The sequence below is a fragment of the Musca autumnalis genome, unplaced genomic scaffold (genome assembly GCF_047663935.1).
Source record: "Musca autumnalis isolate F117 unplaced genomic scaffold, ASM4766393v1 scaffold_2, whole genome shotgun sequence".
NCBI classification, from domain to species: Eukaryota; Metazoa; Arthropoda; class Insecta; order Diptera; family Muscidae; genus Musca; species Musca autumnalis.
Window position 1 is genome coordinate 247,094,499 of NW_027411755.1, and position 16,331 is coordinate 247,110,829.

At 35.7% G+C, this 16,331-nt stretch overlaps 1 protein-coding gene across 6 annotated transcripts in view; it reads right to left on the reverse strand.

Annotated features, from left to right (window-relative positions):
- Positions 1-8,756: 8,756 nt before the first annotated feature.
- Positions 8,757-16,331, reverse strand: part of IA-2 (tyrosine phosphatase IA-2) — a 277,811-nt gene continuing 270,236 nt past the window's right edge. For all 6 annotated transcript variants that reach the window (XM_073971318.1, XM_073971317.1, XM_073971320.1 and 3 more), the window contains 6 exons: positions 14,105-14,188; positions 13,462-14,035; positions 13,177-13,398; positions 12,920-13,117; positions 12,695-12,861; positions 8,757-9,726 (listed from right to left, as the gene is read on the reverse strand). In XM_073971318.1, coding sequence (XP_073827419.1) covers positions 9,201-9,726; positions 12,695-12,861; positions 12,920-13,117; positions 13,177-13,398; positions 13,462-14,035; positions 14,105-14,188 — 1,771 coding nt within the window. In that variant the 3' untranslated portion in view covers positions 8,757-9,200. The remainder of the gene's footprint in view (positions 9,727-12,694; positions 12,862-12,919; positions 13,118-13,176; positions 13,399-13,461; positions 14,036-14,104; positions 14,189-16,331) is intronic.

The window sequence follows — 16,331 nt, forward strand, 5'->3', positions numbered from 1 at the left end:
TGAATCCGATCTATATAAAAATCTCAACAGTTTCAGTCACTTACTTGCATAATCTAATTGAATTACAGATGGCAGCGTTGCAGTAAATTTTAGGCCAACAGTATTATATAGAAGGTGGTACATTTTTCGTTTTTTACCCTGTAGTAAGATCTGAATTAACAGTTATTACGCTGGCAGCCTACAGCTTCTGTTATTATGAACCAGCTAAACAGATGTTTAGTTTGCACTGCAGTTTATTGTTGACACTGTATTACCATTTTGCACTGCAAGATCCATTCTTTGTTGCCATATTGAAATTTTGGAATACAGTATAAAGTCAGTATTATTTTGTGTATTGGGAATATTATCCTAGACAGACGGCAATGCATTAAGATCTTCATTTAATTTTACCCTGACAGACGACAAATTCTGCATTTACAAAACAGCTGATTGCTGATTAACATGTATTTTGTTGTTGTTTGCATGGCAATTTTTTGTTTGAACCGCATTATCATTTGCACTGCAGTATCCACTCCTTGTGTCTGAGAGCATATTTATGGCTCTCTTTTACAGTATTGCCATATTGAAATAGCTAAATACAGTATAAATTCAGTTTGATTTTGTGCATTAACAATGTAGATAATGCACGAATTAATTTGAATTAAGGCAGTTAATGCAAATTAACGCTGCCGTCTGTCTAGGGTATAATATCTGAATTATAATTGACTCTAACAGACAGTTTACACACATTTTTTGGGACTTCTCTTCTTTGATGGCATATTGAATTTGTACAATGACGTAAAAATTCAATTTGTTTCTATGCATTAAAAATGTTAATAATTAACTAATTAGTTTGAATTAAGACTGATAATCCTCTCTCTTTTAAGACGATGCTAGTTCGGGTGTGTAACAATTTCTCGATTGGAGCTGATTATTTGTCATCAAAATATGTACTTAATCTTCGTCCTAAGTGTTAAATAGAATGTAGAATGTATTTGGTATGTTCTAAATCAGGGGTGCTCAGAATAGTTGGTGTATTAGTAGTGGTAAGACACTCTCCCCATTGCTAAGCAATGGCAAATCAGAAATAAAGAGAGAATACGTCTGGTTTGTTTTTACGCCACCGTAAGGAAGCGAGCACCAGTGTTCTAAATTTTAAAAGGAACACTATGGATTTATCTGTTTCCCCAACATTTTACTGCTGGAAACAAATCGTCACTTATTGCAAACTATTTTATCGTTTTATTTAGGGACGATCGACCCAAAGTTTATCGGTCATTGATTAATCACTATGACAACTTTAAATTTGATAATTTAAATAAATACTCTCTAATTTACATAACTAAATAAGATTTTAAAATTGATCAAAAATTGTTATATCAAAACTGAATTTACAATATTGTGCGTTTAAAAAGTTGACATTTAATTGTTTAATGTGTTTTTAAAAATTTTTAAATAAAAATTTGCAAAATTGTATGTTTTTTCCTTTTCAAAATTGAGTTTATTTTTCGCTTTGTTAGTTTTGAATTTGAGGTTAAACATTGATAGCATTACGGTTTTTTTGATTGATTTTTTATCTCTCATGGTTTTGATGTACAGTTAGTTACATTGAAGTAATTGTTGATTTGGTTTTTTTTTACATTTATTGAGGATTTTATTTTATGTTTTAATATATTTTTTAATTTACACCATCATTTAAAAGATTTTATTTTTTTAATTTATTATTTTATTTTTACTTTTTTTCATTTGAATTGAATTGTGTTTCTAATGTTAATAATATATTTTTAATTATTTTTTGCAAATTGAATAACGCTTTGTTGTTTGCTACAATAACACTACAGATTTTTAATAATTTAATTGTTTTATTTTCTTTTGTTTTTTGATTAAATTCAAAAAATCAAAAATGTCTGCTACCAATTTTTCTATTTGGTTTTCAAAGTGCGTTTTTTTTCGCCTACTCAAGTTGTTATTTACACTTTCTTCCTTTCAGTTTCTGTGATCTTTTAGTTGGTATAATGTTGTTGTTTATTTAGTTTTTTTTTGCTTGTTGTTGTTGTTTTTTTTACTCCACAGTTATTGTAATATTTTATTTAATTGTTTGCTTTTTGTAATTGTTTTTTAATGTGTCTTGTTGTTGTTTGTTTATGCCAAAATGAAATGTTTGTTAATCTTAAAGAACAAAATTTGTGTTTGTTTTTTTTTTTTGCTGGAATGAAAGCTACTTTTTTCTTCGTTTATATAATTTAATTTGTTGTTGGTTTTACTTTGTTTTTTTATTTATTAATAAATTTTTCTTTACTATATATAAATTGTGTGTGTGGATTTTATTTTGTATTTTATTTATTTTTAATTTTATTATTATATTTTGTAGTTCCTTTATTGATATCCCATCATTGTTTGGTTTCTGTATTTTGTTGTTGTTGTGATATTTGTTTGTACTTTAAAGTAAAAAATCTTAAACAAAAAATATAACTAATTTGTAATAACTATGTTTTTGCTGCTTGCTGTTATATTTATTGAGCATATTTATATAGACCAATTAGCAGCTTAGAGAAGGCTCCTCCATTTAGGGTGCCAAAATAAAATAATAAAGTGCCTCTTCAGTGACAGCGATCTCCAAATTGGACCTTACTGCAGCATTACTAGCTGCTGTAAAGGAATTTGGCAATATACTTTTTTTTTTCAAAAATGGGGTTAAAACAAAGAGAAATATGTGATTTTTATCATGACTTTCTCAAGTAAACTGCTTCTTAAAACAGCAAGTTTTCATAAGAAAAGAAAGAAAAGAGGGCCAGCTGTGAGAACAAACGACAATCATCGATAAATACAAATTTTGAATACTTGATATATTTAATTTCTGCACTCTTTTTCATTATCGACAAAAGTCGTAGGAAATTGTGGCGCAAAATTTTGCATTTAAATCCCTAACAGCTTTATTTTGGTCACATAAACTACAATTGTGTTGTGCGATTCTGTCAAGAATTTGAACATTTGCCTAATTCTTCGGAATTAAAGAAATTTGTCGGTATGTTTTCACCGCATTATCTTTTTTTCACTGTAATATCCATTCCTTATTGATCGACAATGTCTTGCCATATTGAAATTACAATATGCAGTATAAATTTAGTTCGTTTATACCCTGGACAGACGGCAACGTTAATTTGCATTAAGATCTTCATTTAATTTTACCCTGACAGGCGACAAATTCTGCATTTACGAAACAGCTGATTGCTGAATAACTTGTATTTTGTTGTTGTTGTTTGCATTGCAATTTTTTGTTTGCACCGCATTATCATTTGCACTGCAGTATAGACTCTTTGTGTCTCAGAGCATATCCATGGCTCTCTTTTACAGTATTGCCATATTGAAGACAGCTACCGACGCAATTTACGAACCAGCTGATTGTTGGTAAACAGCTGTTCTGTTGTTGTTTACAGTGCAGTTATAATGGTACTGCTTTTTCATTTTGGACTGTAATATACATTCTTTGTTGCTCTCCGCATACCGACGGTGCGCTCCTACAGTATTGCCATATTGGAATTGCTATTTTCAATATCAATTCAGTTTGATTTCATGGTTAAAGTATGTGCATAATCCACGAATTAATTTGAATTAATGTATTAATGTAATCCAACTCTGGATTGTCTACAGTAAAAAAACATTAACGATAATCATTCATGTGAATTCCTAGAAGAATGTTGAAGTAAAGTGTCTCGTGAGTCCTGTGCAAATGTTTCATAATGGTGGTTACTAAAATGTATAAATTCTAATCTCTTCGGGACAAAAAAATATTTTGACGATGTTGACCGGATGATGGACAAATTGCCACTGAAAATCTTCTTAGGAGTGAATTCTACATTACAAACGTATATGTCTTTTGACTGATGACTGACAAAAATGAACGGTGATTGTAGCGAAACAAACAAACATGTTCAAATCTTATCCAAAACAATCAATATGGTTCAACATGAACTAGATTCCATTTTGAACATATGGTAGTCGGAACATGAAAATTATAAGGTTACCTAAATGGCCACACCTTTACCTATATTATGTCAGTCATCAGTCAACAAGCATACTAAAAATCCATAGTATGCCATATTAAAAATCTATTCAAATGTGAAGGTATGGAGCAGATTTTTATTTTTTTTTTTATGATTTGGTGAACGTTTTTGACAAGATAAGCCTCAGCATTAGTTATGCCGAAGTCACATATCAGGCTTATTAAAATCTCTGCAGAAACAAACATTTTAATAATTTAAGCAGAATTATAAGAGTCGGAATGGACATTGGCAAAGCTTACAGCTGTTGATTGTAAGAACCGAGCAAATTGAAAGATCACTCAAATCTGAACTATATCGATCATTTTACGAGCAGTAACAGCTCACACTCTTTAACGCAAAATTCTAGCTTTTATGAATCATTCATTGTCTCTGAAAGATATTTCCAATCTGAACTAGCTTCATGCTTCCAAAAGTACACTTTCAGGCAAAAACAGAAGTGAAGGCCTTAGAAAAAATTTTATAAGGCGTTACTGACAATCAGAGATCTGCAAGAGATGATTCTCTCTTCCTCCACAATTGAGTATTCATAGTTTTTTGATAGCCTATCCCATTAATCTGTTATTTTTCGCCTGGAATCCTAATCAAAGTTTACTGCGAAGGGGTAGACAGTGATGTGAATATCCGGAAGAAAATCTAACTTTTGTGGAATTGCTTGTCCTAGGAGCCATATCACCAATTGTGAAACCCGTTTCCCTTAGGCGCAATGACAGTCGGAGATCTGCAAGAACTTATTCTTGTTTACTGCATATTATAGTATTCCCACAACATTTTTGGCCGTTATTGGCCGGCACTATAGAACCCCGCAGGGATCCTTTTCAGAAGAAAAGCATTTTTTTTTGGAATTATTTGCCGCTTTCTATCAACAGTGAAACCTGCTCTTTACAGAAACAACGACCATCAGAGATCTGCAAGAACAAATTCTATCTTACTTTATATTATTGTATTCATTGCCTTTATATAGCTTACTGTCAGTCACTTTTAGGCGTATGTATGTAGTCCTTATAGACAGAAAACGACATCCCAATGGGTGGTTCTGTAGTTAGAATACCATTTTTGGGGTTTTCTATTGCCAGAAGCCCCAAAAGGGGGCTATAGAAAAATTAACTTCCAAAGGGGTCTTCTATTGATAAATGCACTAGCAAAGATGTCTTCTGTACAAAGAAAACCTTTCAACGGGATCTTCTATTGCTAAAAGTCTTCCCAAAGTGGACTTCTGGACCTACTAGGGGGTTCTCTATTGACATGAGACGAAGAATTTGACGTGCACTTCATGCTTCCAAAAGTACACTTTCAGGCAAAAACATGGAGAGAAGTAACGGCGTTAGAAAAAATGTGAATGAATGTTCAACCAATTTGGCAAGGCCTTACACTTCTTATATTAATAATGGTGATCAGAGATCTGCAAGAGTTGATTCTCTCTTCCTGCACAATTGAGTATTCATATTTTTTTCATAACATGTCCATTAAACCTGTTATGTATTATCCAAACATAAAGTTCGCCTGGGATTTGAACCAAAATTTACGGTAGCCACAAGTTTGTTTGTCGTTATTGTCTGTGGCACTGTAGAACTCCGAAGGGGTAAACATTGTTGTGAATATCCGGAAGAAAATCTAACTTTTGTGGAATTACTTGTCCTAGGAGCCATATCACCAATTGTGGAACCCGTTTCCCTTAGGCACAATGGCAGTCGGAGATCTGCAAGAACTTATTCTTGTTTACTGCATATTATTGTATTTCAACAACATTTTTGGCCGTATCTACTGCGGCACTATAGAACCCCGCAGGGTTCTTTTTCAGAAAAAAAGCTCATTTTTGTTTAATTGTTTCACATGTGAAACCTGCTCTTTACAGAAACAACGACCATCAGAGATCTGCAAGAACAAATTCTAGCTTACTTCATATTATTGTATTCATTGCCTTTATATTGCTTACAGCTGTCATAGTCACTTTTAGGCGTATGTATGTAAAAAGACATCCCAATGGGTGGTTCTGTAGTTAGAATATCATTAAAAAGGGGTTTCTATACCCAAAAATGAGGTTTTCTGTTGCCAGAAGCCCCAAAAGGGGGCTATGTATAAATGAACTTCCAAAGTGGTCTTCTATTGAAAAATGCGCTAGTAAAGATGTCTTCTGTACAAAGGAAACCTTTCAAAGGCATCTTCTATTGCTGAAAGTTTTCACAAAGTTAGCTTCTGGACCTACTAGAGGTGTCTTATATTAACATGATACGGCTTTGTATACGTAGAAAAGCTACCATTTGAGTTTTCTGTAAATAGAAGTACTTCCAAAAGGGTCTTCAATAGATAGAGGATCTCCTAATGGAGTATTCTGTACGTGCTTCCAATTGAGTTTTCTTTAAATAGAAGAACTTCCAAAATGAATAGAGGATCTCCTAATGAAGTATTCTATACATAGTAGACCTTCCAGTCCGACATGTACAGAATACTTCCCCAACGAGGGTGTATATAGTTCCCGGAGCGGATCGATCTTTCTAGTTCCTTTTGCCAAAATGAACTAGTTCCTTAATATAGTTCCATAGTTCCAAATAGTTCCGAGAGCGATATAGTTCAATGAATCTTTCTCTTTAATCGTTCTTTCTATTTCCTTCGTTCTAAATAGTTCCGAGACCGATATAGTTCAATGAATCTTTCTCGTTCCTCGTTCTTTTTATTTCCTTCATTACAAATAGTTCCGAGAGTGAAGTACTTTAACGAAAGGTTTTCTTTTTGTTTTCATCTTTTGGTGGATGCATTGACAAAAAATAAATAAATTGCATTGATGTAACGAGGATGTGATTTACGTTTATTTAACAATGTGGCCGAATCTGAATGATGAAGGAACCGGACGTGAAAGATCGAAGTGAGTGTGGAATTAAATAAAGAAAATTAATTATATAAGTGAAAGTAATTATATAAGGAACTATATAAATGAAAGAGTCGGATATAGTTCCAATAGTTCCTTGTCCGGAATAGTTCCTTGGAACTAGCTCGTTACGGAACTACACAACTCTAGTGTATTCCCTCAATTACCTGCATTTAATTTTAATTTGCAACTGTTCGTCTACGGCAGATTAAGATCTGAATAAAATTTTACATAAACGGTCGACAGCTTCGGCTTTCATGATTATTGGTAAGGAAAAGTTTGGTGTTTGCATTGCATTAACTTATTTCACTACAATATCCATTTTTTGTTGCTCACATCAAGTCGATGACACTGTTGAGGCATTGAAATTGATAATACAGTTTAAATTAAAAATCTACATATTGCTGAAAAATTTTGAATTGAGACTTATTGCAAATCGACACAGCCTCCTGTTTAGGGTATACGCGTGCAGAGATGGTTTGTGTGTGTGCAGTCATACCATTCGTTGCAATTACGAGTAGTGGGAATACCCACATGCAACAACACCATTTGATTTTCGAAAATAGCACGAATGCGCCTTTTCTGACCATTCATACCTGCAGATCTCTGATTGAAATGTGTACTTTGAAAGCTAAACTTTATTCATTCTGCCGATCTGAATAACTGTTTTGCGCCTATTTTTAGATTTGAACTTATCTAAAGTGACGAGTAAAATTACGAATATTATTATAAAATTATTTAAATTATTTTATACAAAAAAAAATAATAATTTATATTTTCCTGTCATAGCGAAGTTCATATTTTCGACTTTCCGAAAATTAATAAAATTGTCCATATTATGGTCGAATTTTCGTAAAAATCTTGAAAGCACTAAAATTTCAATATAACCTCACTCTTCATTATTAAAAAAGTGAAATATAAAAAATTTAATTAGAATATGTATGAGTCACTGTGAGCATTTTTATATTAAAATTTAGGTGGGGAAAACGGAATATTAAATAAAAACTAAAAATATATATTTTTTGTGCTGTTTCGACAAAGTATATACAAATAATATTTATAACTTCCAAAACCTTTATTGCCAAATTTACAATTTTTTAGCTGCCCACAGGTAGAGTTTAAATAAAAATTGTGATTTTTTCAAACTTGACAATAAAAACTTTAGATTATTAACAAAAAAAAAAATCAATTAAAAATTAATTAATGGTAATAATAATAATTAAAAATATTGTGTATATGACACTCCTTTAGTTTACATCATTTTTCAATTAATTTATCATATGTTTTATAATGATTCTTATCATTTTGTTTTGTTTTAAATAATTTATTTATGGTTTGGTTTGCATATAAATGTTCATAATTTGTATATGTGTGTGTGATACACCCTTTTTGTTGTAGTTTTTTGAAATATGATTTTTTGTTTAAGGTACACATATTAGTTAATGATATATATTTTTTTGTTTATGTTTTTTTTTATAACAAACACATCGACAATAATAATAATAATCGTTACAATAATAATAATAGGAAAATAGCAATTTCTGTTTGTTTTTCTATATATTTACGCTTGTTTTTGTTTTCATCTGCAATCTCTATGAATTTCGTTTTTTTGCCAATCTTAAACCCGTTTAAGCAGAGCGGGTGACACAAAGAAATTATACACCTTCCTGTGTTAATTTGTTGTATATGCTTGTTTGCTGTTGTTGTTGTTTTTTGCTTGTTTGTTATTGTTGTAGACATCTATACATTTTTAGTACACTTATTTATTTGTTTTGAAATTGAATAAAAAGTAAGAATAATAATAATGATAATAATTAATGGATTTTTTTTTGGTTTCTTCTTCATCGTCGTTTTTGTTTCTTCTTTCATACCTATTATATATGCTTTAACGTGTTCTCTGTTTTTTATATTTTTATTTTTAAGCATTTCTTATATAAATATATGTTATTTTTGTATTTTTATATAAATATATAGACTTATATACTACCAACACTTAAGCTTAGCTAGGCATTTTCTGTTAGCGGTTAATCCCTTATCAAATTGGCAAACCCTTGTCTCCAAATTTAGCTAAGGGCTGGTAATTTAGTAAATCTGGTCCACAAATTGCCTCAAAACTTGATATTACTAACACACCAACAGAAAACGTAATTGAAACTAAAAGAATTAACAAACAAAATAAACCATCTGCTGGCACACCTTTTTAGCCTTTTTCGAACCTTTCTTGCATTTTCACATCCTTTATAAACTGTAAAACATTAAAACAAAACTTAACTCAACACAAAAACCCCGTTGCTTTATTTCTTTTTATTATCGCCTTTTTGTGTCGATGCCGTTTTTGCCGTTGTCGCCGTTGATGATTTCGCTGGTGTCTGTTTCGTCGTATCCTTTTCCTTGTCTTTGTCCTTATCCTCCGTTGTCGCCGATGATGTCTTGTTGCCTTTATTGGTGGGTGTTGCTGTCGCCGATGTTCCAGTCGTTGTTGCCACTTCCTCTTCTTCCTTGAGCACTCCAGTTTCTCTTGTTGCTGTTTCCGTATCCTTTTTCTCATTCGACTGATTTGCCGGCAAGGCCTTTAGTATGGCATGCACCTCCTCTGCCACCGCCATTAGCACAAATTCAAATTGTTGCCTTGTCGCCACCAATCCGGCTCTTTGATCCCGCAAATGTTCCAGTGTTGCCGCAATATCTATTTCTCGTGCTCCCTTATTCATGCGTCCCAAAACCAAATCCAATAGAATGTAGGCTCCCGTACGTCCAGCACCACCACTGCCGTGAACCACAATTGGACATGATCGTCCACGGTAGGACTTGTTGACTTTTCTGTAAAAGGAAGGGGGGAAAGATTTAGAAGAAGTCGAGGGAAAATAAAATGGCTAGACACGAGAAATCGCTCGTATATAGGAAACTATTTTTAAAGATAGAGGACTTCCCAATAGGGTTCTCCTGTGCATAAAATAACTCACTAAAACTTTTGTAGAAAGAAGCCCAACCAAAGAAGTCTTCTAAGGAGAGAAGGCCTACCAAAGCGGTCTTCTATGGAGGGTAAACTTCGAGAAGAGACTTATATGGATAGAAAACCTCCCAGAAAGGAGCTTAGATTGATAAAAGTACTCAAAAAATCAAGAAAACCTTCCAAGGGGTTTTCTATGTATATAGGATAGGGCCGTCCGGTACAGACCTACCAATGGGATTTCCTTTAGAACTTTATTCTGTAGATAGAACACCTAACAACAGGGCCGTATACTTTCCAAAACGTGTTTTTACATCCAAAATAAATTCCAGAAAAGATCCCAAATGATTTTCTTGTAGATAGAAGCCAAACCAAAGGGGTTCACCATAGGCAGAAGTCCACCCAAAGAACTCTTCTGAAGTGGCCTGTCAAAGCGACCTTCTAATGATAGAAGACCTCTTCGAGTCATTGAATAAACTCCAGAAGTCTTCTAAACAACGAATAAACCCCAGCGATGTTCTAAACATAGAAGTCTTATATAAAGAATAACCCTCCCAGCGATCTTTCGTAGGTAGAAGACCTCTGAAAGGATTCCTCAGTAGGTTGAAGACCTCTGAACGGGTTCTTCAATAGGGAGAAGACTATCAAATGGGTTGAAGAGAGATCTACTATAGGTGGAACAAATCCCAAAAGGATCTTATATAGGTAGAAAAGTTTCCAAAGGGATCTTCTATAGATAGAAGATCTAACAAAGAGGTCAACAATAGACAGAATACCTCGTAATTATATAGACGACGTTTTCTCCAAGGGTTCTTCTATATGTAGAAGACTCACAAAGGGGTTCTTTTTTGAATGAAGACCTTTCAAAGGAGTCTTCTTTTGGAAGAATATCCAAGACCTCCCGAAGCGGTCTTCCAAAGACATAGGACTTCTGTCAATAGGATACCTCCCAAAGAGATTTTATATGAATAGAAGACATTCCAAAAGGATTTTATATAGAGAGAAGACCTCGTAGAAGATTTCTAATATATAGAGCACCTCCTTAAGAAATCTTCTATAGAATGAAGACCTCCGAAACGGGCCTGCCACCTCCAAAAGGGGCATTCCAAGATGGTCTTCTCTTGGTGAAACACCTCTCAGAGGGCTCTACTGTAGAGGAAAAATCCCTCTCAAAGGCATCCTCAATATATAGAAGACCTCCCAAAAGCGTCTTCAATAGATAAAATACCACTCCAAGGGGTCTTCAATAGATGGAAAACCTCTCCAAGGGGTCTTCAATAGATGTAAGACTTCTCAAGAGGTCTTCTATAGATAGAATACCTTTCGATTGGGTCTTCTATAGATAGAATACTTTTCGATGGGGTCTTCTACAGAGGGAAGAACTCTCAAAGGGGTCTTATATACATAGAATACCTCTCTAAGGGGTCTTCTACAGATACAAGGGGTCTTCTATAGATAGAATACCTCTCGAAGGGATTATCTACAGATAGAAGACTCTCAAGGGTGTATTTTATAGATAGAAGACATCGCAAAGGGGTCATATATAGATAAAAGATCATTCAATGGGGTCTTATATAGATATAATACCACTCCAAGGGGGCTTCTACAGATATAAGACCTCTCAAGGGGGTCTTTTATAAATAAATTACCTCTCAAAGGGGTCTTCTATAGGTAGAATACCTCTCAAATGGGTCTTTTATAGATAGAAGACCTTGCAAAGGGGCTTTCTATAGATAGAATACCTCTCAAAGGTGTCTTCTGTAGATAGAAGACCTCTCAAAGGGGTATTCTACAGATTGAATAACTCTCGATGGAAGATCTCTCAAGGGGGTCTTTTATAGATAGAAGATCTTGCAAAGGGGTCTTCTATAGATAGAATACCTCTCGAAGGGGTCTTCTATAGATAGAAGACCTCTAAAGGGGCTCTTTTATAAACACAATACCTCTCCAAGGGGTATTCTATAGATGGGAGACCTCTTAAAGGGGTATTCTATAGAGAGAATTCCTCCCAAAGTTGTCTTCTATAGATAGAAAATATCCCAAAGAGTCCTTCTATAGAAATGAAACCTCCCAAAGAGTCCTTCTATAGATGGGAGACCTCCCAAAGGAAACTTCTATTGATAGAAGACCTCCGAAAGGGGAGTTCTTATAGATAGGAGACCTCGTATGGGTATCTGCTATAGACCTCTCAAATGTGTCCTCTATAGATAAAAGTCCTCACCAGTGGGTCTTCTATGGGTAGAGGACCTCTGACGGGTACCTTCTATAAGTATATGGCCTCCAAAAAGTGGACTTGCATAATGTCCAGTGGGGTCTTCTACAGATATAACCCAATGAAGTCAAAGTGGTCGTATATAAGTAGAAAAACCTCTCAAAGGGATTTTCCACAGGAAGAAACTCTCTCCGAGGCATCTTCTATGGATAGAAGACCTCTCAAAGGGGTCTTCTATATGTAGACTACCTCTCCAGAGGTCTTTTATAGACCTCTCAGAGGGGTCTTCTTCTATAGGAAAAAACCACTCAAAGGGAAATTGTATTGATGGAAGACCTTTCAGGGGAGTCTTTAATAGAGAGAATGCCTCTTAATAGAGAGAATACGTCTTCTGCGGATAAAAGAACTCTGATGGGATCTTTTATAGGCAGAAGACCTCTCAAAGGGGGTTCTATAGGTAGAAAGCCTTTTAAAAGGGTCTTTTATAGGGAAATATCTCTCAAATCAGTCTTCTATAAGTAGAAACTATCTCTAAGAAATCTTCTATGTACAGAAGACTACTGAAATGCGTGTTCTATAGGTAGTTTAAGTTTTTCTTCCACTTAATCCCATTTTTATATACAAACCTTCTAAAGTCCAGTAAAGCCTTAGCTTGAGGTGGTACACCGCCTTGGGGCCATGAAAGGAAGTGGAATTGGGTAACAGTTCGTGTTTCACTGGTACGCAAATTCTTCAAGTAAAATGATCTGACCAGATAATCATCACACCAAATGTGTTCACTAACCAAGTGGACCTGAAACGAATAATATTCTCATTACCTCTAGTTTCAAAATTTACAAATTCCAACCTACCTCATAGATGTGATAGACTTCGGCACCCTCCTCAGGCCAATAACGGGCACAGGCAATTTCGCCATTCTCTTGCAGGCGGCATAAAGCCACAATAACAACGGCGCCTTGTTCCCAAATCATTTGCCAGAAGTGAGCCAAAGTCGAGGGAATTGGTCCTTGGGCAGCCACATAAGCAGGGGCACGGGGATCATGGTCGGTCTAAATGGGGGAAATTTCATTATTACTTTTCATTTTATTTCAAATCATTCAAAACTTACAATTGTCGAAGCATTGATATAATCCAATCCCTCAGCATTTGCCAAATGATTTAAGACCACACGCGAATGGTCATAGGGCAATGGGGCACCGGGTCTATTCAAATTAGCGCATTGTGGTTGCAGAGCAGCATCTCGAGCACTGGGCTCAGCCTCATAGCGACACAACGCCTCCCATTCCCTTTGTAAACGGCCTTTGTTTCGCAAATGGTCTTCCATGTATGACTGCAAAAAAGAAAAACATTTAGCTTCTCAAATATTTTATAACCTTCCGAAATCTACACTTACCAATACCATATGACCCGTGGAAATATCCATATTGGTGAGAGCCGGTTCTTCACTCCATGACGATGTACTGGACCTTGACGATGGTGGCCTTTCATTATCCTTACTCAACGATGTTATGCGACCACTTGTTACCGGTTCCACGGTACTACTTCCCTTGCCAGCCATGCGAGCACGACACAAATCCTGATAGTCCTTGGTGCAACTTTCTGCCCCGGCAATGCCCGATTGTATACCACCCAACTTGTCGCGTTTCTTATCGTGACGCTTAATCAGAATCAATGTAACAAATATTACAATAATGGCCGCCGCCCCAGCCCCAGCAAACATGTAAACCATGATGTGGGTAACATCGGGCCCCTGGTCAGCCAATTCAATACGAGCTGCCGAAACACTGCCATCCTCGTCACGTTTGATTTTATCACCGACACCAGCACTCAGTACCGTTACGCCCAGGCGACGGAGAATGTTGTTTTTGACGCCACGATTTTCATTTATAGCTCGAGCAATGTCAATGGCCGTCTTGTGTTCGGGGTTATTTGAGTCCACCCGGAATGAGACTTCATGTGGTAGAACGCTAAGGAGAAGATAGGCAAAGGGAATTAAGTAAAAATACAACAAGTGACATGCTTCGCCTAAAACTTACGTTAAATAAGTAAAGTATCCTTGCATGTGTAAAATATTTGCCAACTCGTTTACGATGCGCACGCCATCATTCCAACTGTCGATGCTATTAAGAGATGGAAAATAAGAAAATTAGGTCTCTATTCACAAAAGAAATCTTGAGGATGTGTTTCAAAAGATTGATAGAAGGCCTCTCAAAGGGTTATTAATAGAAGGATAAGTCCTCTCAAGGTAGTCTTCTACAGAAAAATAATCTTCTATACACACAGGACTTCTCAACCTTTTAAAGGGGTCCTCTATAGATAGAAGACCTTTCAAAGGGTCTTCTGTAGATTAAAGTCTACTCAAAGGGTCTTCCACAGAAATAAAGACAAAAGACTTCTCAAAGAGGTCTTCCACAGATAGAAGACCTTTCAAAGGGGTTTTTCTACAGACAAAAGGCCTATCAAAGTGGTCTTCTATAGAAAAAAATTTACAGGGGTCCTTTTTAGATAGAAGACCTCTCAAAGGGACGTTTCTTCTATGGACAGAACACCTCTCAACGGAGTCTTCTGTAGACTGAATACCTCTCAACGGGGTCTTCTATAGATAGAAGACCTCTCAAAGTGTCTTCTACAGATAGAAGACTTCGCGAAGGGGTCTTCTACGGATCGAAGACCTCCCAAAGGAGTCTTCTACAGATAAAAATCCTCTCCAAGATGTCTTCTACAGATAAAAAAACCTCTCAAAGTAGTCGTCCACAGATAGAAGACATCTTAAAAGCATCTTCTAGAGATAGACGACATCTCAAAGGGGTCTTTTACAGACAAAAGATCTCTGCAAGGGGTCCTCTACGGTTCGAAGACGTCTTAAAGGAGTCTTCTACAGATAGAAGACATCTCTAAGGGGTCTTCTACAGATAAAAATCCTCTCCAAGATGTCTTCTACAGATAAAAGACCTCTCAAAGTAGTCGTCCACAGATAGAAGATATCTTAAAAGCGTCTTCTAGAGATAGAAGGCATCTCAAAGGGGTCTTTTACAGATAAAAAGATCTCTCAAAGGGGTCTTCTACGGATCGAATACCTCTCAAAGGACTCTTCTACAGAAAGAAGACATCTCTAAGGGGTCTTCTACAGATATAAATCCTCTCCAAGATGTCGTCCAGAGATAGAGACATCTTAAGGGCGTCTTCCAGAGATAGAAGACACCTCAAAGGGGTCTTCTACAGATAAAAGATCTCTCAAAGTGGTCTTCTACGGTTCGAAGACCTCTCAAAGGAAACATCCTCTCCATGATGTCTTCTACAGATAAAAGACCTCTCAAAGTAGTCGTCCACAGATAGAAAACATCTTAAAAGCGTCTTCTAGAGATAGAAGACATCTCAAAGGGGTCTTTTACAGATAAAAGATCTCTCAATGGGGTCTTCTACAGATCGAAGGCCTCTCAAAGGACTCTTCTACAGAAAGAAGACATCTCTAAGGGGTCTTCTACAGATATAAATCCTCTCCAAGATGTCGTCCAGAGATATAAGACATCTTAAGGGCGTCTTCCAGAGATAGAAGACACCTCAAAGGGGTCTTCTACAGATAAAAGATCTCTCAAAGGGGTCTTCTACGGTTCGAAGACTTCTCAAAGGAAAAATCCTCTCCATGATGTCTTCTACAGATAAAAGACCTCTCAAAGTAGTCGTCCACAGATAGAAAACATCTTAAAAGCGTCTTCTAGAGATAGAAGACATCTCAAAGGGGTCTTTTACAGATAAAAGATCTCTCAAAGGGGTCTTCTACGGATCGAAGGCCTCTCAAAGGACTCTTCTACAGAAAGAAGACATCTCTAAGGGGTCTTCTACAGATATAAATCCTCTCCAAGATGTCGTCCAGAGATATAAGACATCTTAATGGCGTCTTCCAGAGATAGAAGACACCTCAAAGGGGTCTTCTACAGATAAAAGATCTCTCAAAGGGGTCTTCTACGGTTCGAAGACTTCTCAAAGGAAAAATCCTCTCCATAATGTCTTCTAGAGATAGAAGACATCTCAAAGGGGTATTTTACAGATAAAAGATCTCTCAAAGGGGTCTTCTACGGATGGAAGACCTCTCAAAGGAGTCTCTCAAAGGAATCTTCTCCAGATTGAAGACCTAAAAGTGGTATTCTACACAAAAAATATCTCTCTAAGTGGCCTTCTACAGAAAGAAGACTTCTCAAAGCGATCTTCTAAAAATGGACGATCCCTCAAAGGGGACTTCTACAGATAGAAGCTCTTCCTAAG